This window comes from Cynocephalus volans, chromosome 8, assembly GCF_027409185.1.
Source record: "Cynocephalus volans isolate mCynVol1 chromosome 8, mCynVol1.pri, whole genome shotgun sequence".
NCBI lineage: Eukaryota > Metazoa > Chordata > Mammalia > Dermoptera > Cynocephalidae > Cynocephalus > Cynocephalus volans.
The window spans coordinates 124,927,063-124,939,238 of NC_084467.1; the positions used below are offsets into that span (position 1 = coordinate 124,927,063).

The 12,176-nt window shown below is 38.4% G+C and overlaps 1 protein-coding gene across 1 annotated transcript in view; it reads right to left on the reverse strand.

Moving 5' to 3' along the window:
- Positions 1 to 555: 555 nt before the first annotated feature.
- The window catches only part of ADCY10 (adenylate cyclase 10), a 68,539-nt gene continuing 56,918 nt past the window's right edge, over positions 556 to 12,176 (reverse strand). The window contains exons 27-32 of the mRNA XM_063106503.1: positions 12,037 to 12,133; positions 11,357 to 11,472; positions 10,397 to 10,514; positions 8,543 to 8,738; positions 1,738 to 1,926; positions 556 to 717 (exon numbers count right to left, since the gene is read on the reverse strand). Coding sequence (XP_062962573.1) covers positions 556 to 717; positions 1,738 to 1,926; positions 8,543 to 8,738; positions 10,397 to 10,514; positions 11,357 to 11,472; positions 12,037 to 12,133 — 878 coding nt within the window. The remainder of the gene's footprint in view (positions 718 to 1,737; positions 1,927 to 8,542; positions 8,739 to 10,396; positions 10,515 to 11,356; positions 11,473 to 12,036; positions 12,134 to 12,176) is intronic.

The window sequence follows — 12,176 nt, forward strand, 5'->3', positions numbered from 1 at the left end:
TTAAAAATTTTATTTCTACAGATATTTAATGTATGTGGTTAGAGGGGCTACGACATCACCCTGGCTTTGGAAGCTGCATCAGGCACTACAAAAGATGTGTCTTTTTGAATCTTGTCCTTACAGACCATGACAAAAGCTTGCTATTTATAATAATGTGCTATCTCCAAAAGATTTAACAACTAGACATTATAAAACAAGCATTTATAGTTGAATACATTAACTGGAAACATGTCTGTCGTAACACAAGATGTTACACTACGCTGATATTAGTATTTTCCCATATTATACAATTTCACACTGGCTAAAATAAACAGGTCAAGCTAAAACAATATGAAAGGTAAAGGCAATTTGTGTGAAGCGACAAGAAAATAAAGCAAGATACTGCTGACCCTTTTTAACACTCCAGAAAGAGAAGAAATTAAACACATCTGGTTCTGTGTGCGGAACAGGAGAGCGTAGACAGGAACTTGGAGGGTGCTGGCTGCAGAGAAAGGTCAATAACAGATCATCACAAGGGGCTGGATCTTACTAAATCTTTGTTCTTTTCATGAAATGTTAGAAAGGATTGTCCAGGATATTAACTCTCATCAGAAATTTGTTTTTTTGAATATCCTGAATGTTTACCTTGCCCGATACAATTTGGTCCCATGATGGGAGACTCAAGGTTGTTTGAAGCCATTGGTCTACTGTTAACTCAGAGGTTGAGTACCACCATTCCTGAGAGGAGGGAAAGGGAATGAAAAATTAATTAGTGCTCCTTGGTTTGTGTAATCAAGACTGGTCAGATACCAGAAATGGCAAAATATCCTTGAGCTTTTAAAATCATTTGAACCCAGCGATAAAAATAAATTTTGCTGTCTCATGCAGACACTGACACATGCCTCTTTATTTTATTTCAGCTGGCTGGTAAGGGGATACGAACCCTTGCCCTTGGTGTTAAAACATCTTGCTTTAACCAAATGAGTTAACCAACCAGCCCATGCCTCTTTAAATAAACACATGTAATTGTACATTCATTCACTTATTCAACAAATACTGAGTATAAGGCACTGTGCTAGGTACTAAGCATGATTTTTTACCTTCAAAGAGTTCACATTCTCTAGGGAAGGAAAGACATGTAAACAGATGTAACACAAAGTGGAAAGTGGTAAGGGCCACAAAGAGGGGCAGAGACCATGCTAAGGATGAGGAGAGACGTTTCATGAGCACTTAAAGGGGACGAGGAGGCTTACAAACCTCAACTGTGGACATGTCACCCCTTTTGGTAAGAATCCATTAAGGCCTACGATGACTGCTATGGTCTGAATGTTGGTGTCCCCCCAAAACCCATATGTTGGAACTTAACTCCCAAGGTGAAGATATTAAGTGGGGGTGGCTTTGGGAGGTGATTAGGTCATGAAGGCTCTGCCCTCATAGATGGGACTGGTGCCCTTATATAAGGGGTTCACCCATCCTTCATGTGAGGACACAGCAAGAGGTGTCATCTATAAGGAACAGTTCCTCACCAGACATCAAATCTCTAGCGACTCCATCTTGGACTTTCCAGCCTCCAAAAATGTGAGCAGTAGATTTCTATTGTTTATAAATAACTCAACCTAAGGTATTTTGTTATAGCAGCCTGACTGAACTAAGACAATGACCTTCCGTGCCTGGTGAAATCTAAATGGGCAGTAGCTTTCTGGGCTTCCTTAGAAGGTGAGCATTGCTCACCCCAGCTTGCTAGCTGCTGGTACATACTTTGCTCATGTTCAGCCAGCATTTCTCCAGCACATTCCCCTGTGTTTCAGAAAGCTTCAAGGCTGTGTTCAGGAAGAGGTCACAGTTCTGCCCATCTCCCATTAGTATACAGATATAGGCCATCAGGTGGTAGAGCCTTGGGTAGAACACAGGGCCAGTGGTATTTTGAGTCACCAGACTCTCCAAGTTCTAATGAGAAAAAAACCAAAACAGTATATTAGAATCAGAGAGGGATCCTTAACGGCAAAGATGATTTGAGGACATTTCAAGGATATAAGCAATCAAGTGAGAATACTGGAGAGTACTGGAGATAAGATGAGAAATGTCAGGTGGAATAGCCCCCATGGTCCACCCAGACCAGGAATGTGATATGAAAGGGCCAATTAATACTTTTCTGCAACAACTTTAAACAAACACATACACGCACACACACATTCTTCTGATTATCAACGCAATACAAGTTAGTTGTTGAAAGTTTTAGGAAAAAATTGGCTAGTTCTGCATGTAAGGAGTTTGGAAATCATCACTTGTTCCTAGCAACAAGTGAAAGCTGAACAGACTGAACAATCAACAACTCTTCTTGGATCCTTAAGAAAGGTGAGGACACCCAGGGCAATTCACTGCTCCCAAGATTGGAGAGACAGACAGATGAACACAGGTAGTCACAGCTTACTAGAGCAGACACTCTCAAGTAGAAACCACTGTGGGGACCAGTGCCAGGATAGCAAAATCTGAACTGTAATCAATGAATTGCTGAAGATTAAGAGTGGACAAGTCTATGAGTTAAAAACTCCAGCGGGGAGAGGGTTCTGGGAAGATGGCAGAGTGAGGAAGGAGCAAGTATCTGTATCCATACCTAGACAATAATTATACTGGCAGAATCTGTCAGAATGTAACTATTTTAGAGCTCTGGAGTCTGTTGAAAGCCTACAACTGCCAGGGAAGCCTTGGATAGTAAATTGAAGATAATTTCTGTCGATTTCAGTTCACAGCAGAGTAGTAGCTACCTATGCCCACTCCCGGCTCTATGACAAGAAGCTGTGCATATGTTTGTGAAGCAACCTTTATACAACTCGCAGAAACCAGGGTGGGTAAAAAGGATTCTATCCTAAATATCAGGGATCTGTGCTTGATCACTGCTGCTTCTGATCAGAGGTGTGCAAAGAGGCAGGCAGCCACTTTGGCTGCACCTCACTCTGTTGTTGTAAGCCCCTCTCTCCCTCTGGCTAAAGTGACTTCCAGTGAAATTAAAGGGCCAGTTCCCCTCCCCCACTTCATTTTTCTCTTTTTCCCTTTGAGAACCAGACATTAAAGGGTAGGATATTCAAAAGCAACTGCCTATATGAGGAAAATTAGAAAGTGGCCATGCATGCCTAGGGAAAGGCACAGGCTCAGAAAAGACCTGAGAAGACCCTAAGTTTACAGTGCAGGCTGATCCTTGTCACAGAGACAGCCTACAACAATAAAAAACAAAAGCAAAAGCAACAACAAAAAACCAGCAAACCCTGGGGAAAGAGGAGAATCTGATGTCCAGAGCTCCCATATTATTAGATTCAAATGTCCAGTTTTCAAAAAAATCATGAGGCATACAAAGAAACAAGAAAGTACAGCCCATTTGCAGAAAAAAAAAATAAACAGAAACTGACCCTGAAAAAAGGTAGATCTGTTGGTAGATATCCTAAACAAAGACTTTAAAACAACCCTTAAAGATGTTTGAAAAACTAAGGGAAGATATGTGGATAAAGTCAAAAAAATAATGTATGAACAAAATGGAAATATCAATAAAGAAATAGAAAAACCTGAAAAGAAACCAAAATGAAATTTTGGAGGTCAAAGGTACAAAAACTAAAATAAAAAATCCACTAGAGGCATTCAAAGGAAGATTTGAGCAAGCAGAAGAATCAGCAAACCTGAAGATGAGAAAATGGAAATTATTGAGTCTGAGAAACAAAGAGAAAAATAATTAAAGAAAAGTGAACATAGCCTAAGGGACCTGTGGGACACCAACAAGCAGACCAATGTATGCATTGTGGAGGTCTCATAACGAGAAAAGAAAGAGAAAGGAACAAAGAAAATATTTGAAAAAATAATAGCTGAAAACTTCCCAAATTTGATTAAAAATATGAATATAAACACTCAAAAAGCTCAACAAACTCTAAGATGAATGCAAGGAGACCCACACCAAGAAAATTAAAATCAAACTTTTGAAAGACAAAGACAGAGAGAGAATTTTGAAAGCAGCAAGAGAGAAGCAACTCATCATATATGAGGGATCCTCCATAAGATTATCAGCAGATTTCTAATCAGAAAAATTGGAAGCCAGAAGGCAGCAGGCTGATATATTCAAAGTGCTAAAAGAAAAAAACAAAAAACAAAAGAAACCTGTCAACCAAGAGTGTTCTATCTGGCAAAACTGTCCTTCCAAAGTGAGGGAGAAATTAATACATTCCCAGGTAAACAAAAGCATTTGATAAAACTCAACATCCCTTCAACAAATTGGGTATAAAAAGAATGTACCTCAACACAATAAAGGCCATATATGACAAACCTTTGCTAATATCATATTGAGCAAGGAAAAGCCAAAGTTTTTCCTCTAAGAACTGGAACAAGACAAAGAGGCCCACTCTCTCCACTATTACTCAGAATAGTCCTGGAAGTCCTAGCCATAGCAATTAGGCAAGAAAAAGAAATAAAGGGCATCCAAATTGGAAAGAAGGAAGTCAAATTGTCCCTGTTTGCAGATGACATGAGATAACTGATAAGTTGAACTTCATTAAAATTGAAAACCTCTGCCCCACAAAAGACAATGTGAAAAGAATGACAAGACAAGCTACAGACTGGGGGAAAATACTTGCAAAAGATATATCTGATAAAGGACTGTTACCCAAACATAAAAAGAACTCTTACAACTCAACAATAAGAAAACAGCCCTATTAATAAATATCAAATGACCTTAGCAGACACCTTACCAAAGAAGATATAGAGCATATGTATATGCAATGCTATATACAAATAAGTATAGGAAAAGATGTTCCAAATCACATGCCATCAGGGAAATGCAAATTAAAACAACAATGAGATATGATTACAGACCAATGAGAATGGCCAAAATTCAAACAGTTAACAATGCCAAATGCTGCTGAGGGTGAGGAGCAGCAAGAACTCTCATTCATTGCTGGTGGAAATGCAAAATGGTACAGCCACTAGAAAGGCAGTTTGGCAGTTTTTTATGAAACTAAACATAGTCTTACCATATGATCCAGCAATCACACTCCCCGGTATCCACCCAAAGGAGGTGAAAACTTATGTCTACACAAATACCTGCACACAGATGCTTATAGCAGCTTTATTTATAATTGCTAAAACTTGGAAACAACCAAGACTTCCTTCAGCAATGAATGGATAAACAAACTGTGGTATATCCAGACAATGTAATATTATTCAGCAATTTAAAAAAATGAGTTATCAAGCCATGAAGATATGGAGAAACATTAAATGCATATTACTAAGTGAAAAAAAAAAAAAAACAGTCTGAAAAGGCTACATACTATGTGATTCCAACTATAAGATATTCTGGAAAAGGCAAAACTATGGAGATGGTAAAAAGATCACTGGTTGCCATGGTTGGGGTGGGGGAGGGATGAATAGGCAGAGTACAGAGGAATTTTAAGGTAGTGAAAATGCACTGTACGATACTACAATGGTGGATACACGTCATTATATTTGTCCAAACCTACAGAATGTCTAACAGTAAGAGTGATGCCTAATGTAGACTACAGACTTTGGGTGATTATGATGTGTTAACGTGGGTTCATCAGTTTTAACAAATGTGCCACTCTGACGTTGACAACGGGGGAAGCTGTGTATGTGTGCTCTGTACCTTTCTCTCAATATTGCTGTGAACCTAAAACTGCACTAAAAAAAAATAGTCTTAAAAAAAATGTAGGGAAAAATTTAAAAGAACTGAAAGAAAGTAAGAATTACCTATAACCCTAGAACCCAGAAACAAATGTCTTTTTAACATTTGGGTACAGGCTTTTCCACTTTTTTATTTCTCGGCCTACTACACACACACACCCCACAATTAAGATCATACTTGTCACATAGTGGAATAACATTTTTTTCGATTAATTTTACATTACGAATATTTTCTGACGGCATTATTATTTTACATCAGAGCTCACAAACTCTAATGCTGACAGGAGCCAGTCAAGTAATATTAATAAGCAGGCTTGATGTAGCATGATTAGAAGTAGAGGGGATTGTGTCATACTGGAGAAGGCATGCCCTGTCTAAGTATCACCCCTTGTTAATTCCAGCCAATAGCTGTCCTTTGGGAATGTGGGCCTGGTGTTGTCAAATACTCCAATTTTTAAAAGAAGAATCAGAAATTTAGATTTTTTTTATGTGAAATATCCTGATGTTTACGTGTGCTATTTCTGACATAATCAATCTTCTTTTTGAAGGGTATGTGGTCTTTAATTTGTCCTAGCTTTCAATACTATAAACCTGAGATCAACATCTTTATATATAATTTTTTTTGTCATCTGATTATTTCTTTAGGATAGTTCCTGGGAGGAGAATTACGGGGACAATGAAGTGCATATTTTAAAGACATATATGTATTTTGCCAGAATGCTCTTTGAGATTCTTCCAGATCATGAATGTATCTTCTCTCGTGTCTTTGCTAATTTGATGGTCAGCAAAACAATATCTTACTGTTTTATTGCATTTACTTCAGTATCACAGAAAAGGAATCAACAGCATTGAGTTTTCCTGACTAACCTGTCACATATCTATTTAGTCCATCAATGATCAATTAAATTAATTAAACATCTGCGTACAAGGCATTGTTCCGTGTACTGTGGAAGACACAAGAGTTCAATTTTGTGTCATTTGTGTTCTTGAATTCTTTCTACTCCCCGTCATGTCCCTCCCCTGCTTCCCCAGGCTTCCCACCCCCACCTGCTTCTTGAAAAAAAAAATCACAAACTCCTTGAGTGTGAAAACAGTGCTTTAGTTGTCTATGTTGTAATCCCAGTAGAATCTACTATATTTTTAACCTATACTGTCTTTGGGATATTGGTGAGTTTTATCACTTTACTACTCATTAAATCGAGATGTGCTTTCTTTTATTCACCTGCTAATTTATCTATCTGGATTTTCATATATCAGTTTGGTCAAAAGTGAGGTATACCTCTATTAGTACTCTATCAATATTTAAAAGTGATAATGATAGCCAACTCACTTGTCATAAGTAATACTTCTAGAATTTGGAGAGAAAAAGAGAATCTTGGAATAAACTAAATCATGTGTACTATGGTCAAAAATATTTTTCCGAATATCATGGAGTTAAGCATGTCTCAAACCCCTAAAAAGTTACTTTCTTAAGAAACATTTACTCTATCAAATTATATTACAAAATAATGTTTTATATAACCATGCAATTACTGTATTCTTGGTGAGAGCCAGTAGAATGTTTTATGAATCTGAGATGTAAATACATGTTCTTCGTCAAAGAGTAGGTACCTCCAAGGGGGTGATGACAATGAACTTTTGTGTTTTTAGAGGCAGTGATTTAGTAAGCTGGTGTGAACAAACTGCAGGAAGAGTTCCTGAGACCGTGCATGAGTATGAAAGTGGTAATGAGTGGGATCCCACCTGGGCAATTTAAGACTTTCTCTTCTTTAAAACAGGATTGAAAAAGACCTACCTTATAACAACTCAGAGGATTGAATGAGCTACTATACTTCACTAATCCCAAGATGCATTGTGGCTTTTTGTTGTTGTTGTTGTTTTAACATTTTAACATCTCTAAAATAGTGACGTGCCTTAAAATAGTCAGCATCTGGATTCTGCCAACAACCTGAAAGAGCTCGGAAGCAGATTCTTCCCTAGATCCTCCAGATGAGAACACAGGTCTGCCGATATCTTGGGTTTAGCATAGTAAGACCCTAAACAGAGAGCCCAGCCAAGCCCATCCAGACCTCTGACTTGCCAAACTGTGAGATAAGAAGTGGGTGTTGCTTAAAGCTAAGTCTGTGGTCATCTGTGACACAGCAATAGAAAACTAATACAGCTGTGCTCAATTTTTTTGAGAACAAGGCAGACAAGTGTCCAGCCGACACCAGTGGTTTAGCCCTTCACTCTCTTGCCCTTGCTAGGCTGTAAACTCTCAGAGGTAGGTATTGGGTCTAATTTGCTCATTCTTGTACCTCAGCACCTAGTATCTGGTACTTAATATGTATTAGTTGAATATTTAAAATTGTCATGTGCAAAGATTTATCTACCAGGATGCTTCTTACAGCAACAGCAATAAAACACTGCAGAAAAGTTTTATCCAAGAATAATTGGAGTATTTAATAGTATATGCATAAGATAAAATATTGTGCTTCCTTTTAAATAGTAGTGTGAAGAACAATTTAATGACAATAAATTATTCACAATATATTTAAAAGCAAGTTACAAAAAATGGAAATGTGTGTGCACACACAGAAAAAAACTCGAAAAGTGATATATCAATATATAAAATATATAAATATATAAATAACATATAAACATGAATATAGAGAATAATAATATATAAAATATAAATACATAAATATGTAAATATATAAAAATGTTAAGTAGTAAGATTATGGGCAATTTATATTTTCTTCTTTCTAATTTTTTGGTGGGGGCTGCCTTCAAAAAATTCTGTTATAAACATCAATAAATTCTGTGATCAAAAAATAATTAGCATAGGAGGTAGATAGAAATCCATTTAAGAAATGATTTATAATAGAAACTGGAGAATGGGCCTCACCTTAAGTAGCTCAACTCCACTGTCCTGGGCATTCTCAGATTGTTCTTGAATTTGCTTTTGAAGGTGGAGAACTTGGCCCTCCATGTATCTAGTTATTCCTTCGTAGTAAAAAACTGTTGGGGTTCTTCTTGGCACTAGATTTTTAGCTCTATTGGAAAATATGTAAAAGTTGTCCCATTCCTGAAGTCGGGCATACCTGCACCAACACAGAAGAATAAGAAAATTAAATATCACTCTTGGAATGTGCCGATTTTCTGGAATGGATTCTTCAATTACCTGGGCCTCTAAAGGTCTGCCTCCTACCGACTCTCCCTAAAAATGCAGGAAATTATGTGACATGGAGCAAGCAAAGAATAGAACTTTTTCATGATTTGAGATGAACAGAATCCTTGGGAACAACTAGGCAATATTAGATACCATTTATTGAACTCTTTGGACTCTTTAAAAAGTGAGGTCAATCAAACGCTTGGAGCTACAAATTCTTCAACCTTAAGAACTTGCTCCAATTCCAAAGAGAGAAGGCTTAGGCCAGTACTACTCAAAGTGTGGTCCACAGATTTGCATCATTAGTATCACCTGGGTTCTCTTTATAAACACAATTTTCTGTTCCAACCCAGATCTCCTCAATCAGACAGACTCTGGAGGTGTGGCCAGGAATCCTCTTAGTTAACAACAAGAAAGCACTCCAGATGATTCTTGTGTTTGGGAAAGTGTGGGAAGCATTGGCCCAGGACACAGCTTTTGAAAGAACTCTCCAGCTGAGATGAGGAAGAATAAGAAATTAGGATAATTTTTGGACTTTAGATTTCTTGAACTTTAACTCACATGGGCAAGTTACTTTGCTCTGAACTTTAACTGGCAAGGGTAATTCGTCTGGGGATGTTAATTTCTCGCAAGTAAGTTTATAATAAGAGGGTCTCTCTATTTAAATTTAGAGCTACTCTAATTCGTGGCATTTTATATAGGAATGTCTTCATATTGTTATTTAATCTAATCACAAAACCTCTGATGGACCACATTGGACAACATGGCTGCATATAATTTGAGATGGGAAATAGAAGAGAGGGTGATTTTCAGTCTTGGAGATAGTAATGAAAGTAATTTAATTAATGTTCTATTCTGACCCATTTTGGAGCCTTACTGTTCAACTTCTTCCTAGAGAGAGTATGACCATAGTAGCTACAGGCTTACTAGGTTAAAAACTTAGTAGGTTAAAGGGATGAAGCCTCAGGGTTAATTAAAGCTCAGTACCTATCTTCCTCCTTCATCCTGACGGCCAGTGAAGCTGACAGAGAGCCTGGGACTAATCTCTCTGCCTGTGGTAGAAAGAGGCCTGCCTCGGTGCGGAGAGAGCTGCAGTTTTCCAGAATTGCCTGCTGCTGAGTGGGTAAGTCTAATCTTGGGGCTCAATATGAGGAAACTCACTTGCCTGCAGACATAAGCCCTATCTCCTCCAACATCAGCTTTATCGACAATTACTCCATGTGATTAGATCTGGGTGGCTGTGGGTGGGCAAGTGATGCTATTTATGAGTTTCCCTCAAACCCCAACACTCCCCAGAAGTAAGTAATCTTTTCTTATTTATTCCTGTATTATTACAACATGATTCGTATGTAATAAAGTTTCATTACATTGAATACAATTGAGACAACATCACTTTTCTGACCTCAGTTGAGGGGGATGAACTAGGTGATCCCTAAAGTGGCTTTCAGTATAAATATTGTCTGACATCTTTCAGCTGTCTAAGGTGTAAATTATGAATTTTTTTCTTTCTTTTAAAAAAATTTATAAAACTCTTATTCAGGATTCAGCATTTTCACTTTAGGAATTTAGTGACATGCAACACATTGTTACCAGATTGCTGTACACGAATAAAGTCCCAGGAGGATTCCACTTTGGAACTTGAGGATTCTGTTGTCTTCATTTTGGTATATGAATTCCAAACATTCTTCAAATGTTCGATAAACAAAGCCTAAAAAGAGAGAAACAGGAGAGCTTTGCTCTTTGGTGGTGGGTGGTCATCTTTCTGGCCTAGTTGGTCTCTGATTACTTTATGAATCCAAAGGGTCAGGTAGATTGCAACAACCACGTGCCTGTATTGCTCTGTGTTTGCTGAGTCCCAGCTATCGTGGAATGCTGGGCATCTGAAATATAATTCCACAGTATAGACCAGGAAGGAGTGGTGTTTAAAACAACCCTTGCTGGCCCAAGTGCAAGGAGTAAGGCCTTCATGCTGCCTAGGACTTCTCTATTGCCCTTGCTTCCCTTGTTGGCAGCAATATCTGCACCCCCTTTATTGGGTGGGAAAAACAATCCCCAGGTTGTTCCCTCCAGTTTAATATGTACATTGAGGGCTGTCTACTTGGTGTCACTTGAAGATTATCAGGAAAGAATTTATTTTCCAAATCACCAGCAGCTACCAATGTCTGGAACTCTCACCATTAGCAATCCAATCCTTCATTCTATTGCATGAAGTCTCTAAATATATCCTGCTAAAAATTAAATACCCTCAGTAAAAGACATACAGTAAGACAATGTCAGTCACTATCACTTATGTGTAAATTGATCTGACAGTTTAACTGGCAGCTTATACCCAACAGGTTCCTCTAGACTTAATTCTCCTTCTTGCTGCTGCCTTACAATCTAGGCACATGCTACACCAGCTCACACCAGCAGGCTCTCTCCATTCCTGTCCTGTAAGTTTACACATCCAGAAACCTAAGGGCCTCAAAGCCCTGGCCCTGACAGCTGCCACACCACACCAGCATAGGTGCCACACCCCCAATTTCTTTTAAATTCCAAAGTCACACTTACCAGAATAAAGCATGATGTCCAAGCAGACAAAATAGAAAAATGCCTTGCTGAAGATGTGCTCTTCTGATATAGAAAGATCCCACAGCCACTCTAGCACCTTGATCAATTTCTTGTATCTACGGGAAAAAAAAAAAAAAAAAAAAAAACAGTGGTGGAATTAAAAAGTGATGGAGAGGAGAGGATGAAGTTCAGTCGTGGTCTAGTCTTGGTCTTGCCCAGTAATTCAAAACCAAATACAATCTTAAACAGACTTCAAGACCACCCCTACTCACAGCTAAAACCTAAATAACAAACTGGCTCTTTTTTCAAACTGTTCTTTCATGTGTCCTCTGCATCAGGGTGACCAGAGTCAGGCCAAATTGGCCTGGACCTCTCGTCCTGGTTGCTATTCTCTGGGAATTGGCCTTCCTATAAGACTTTTCCCTTTCCCTCCCCTTCAAAGGGGTGGAGATCTGATTCCCATTGTGGAGATGAGTGAATAGATCAGAGACGATGCACGTGGAAGAATTCTGTGAAAAGAGTGGTGGTATGCAAAGGTAAAAGATGATTATTATCAGTTCCAGGATCTTACTGTAAACCATTCTCTCTTCACCACCCCGTGGCCAGGACAAAGTGAGCTCAGAACACTCAATAACGTGACTTCTTCCCCCTAACTTTGGAAAATGCTTTAAGATAAATACCTGCTTTTCAAGAAGAGAGATCTACTAAGTCTGCAGAGGACTCGATAGTGTTTGTTGGGATTCTGGAGCAGTGCCCACATCTTGTGGGCTCGAGAGCCTGGAAAGAAAAAATTTCCATTGTATTTGGGGGCATTACTTGT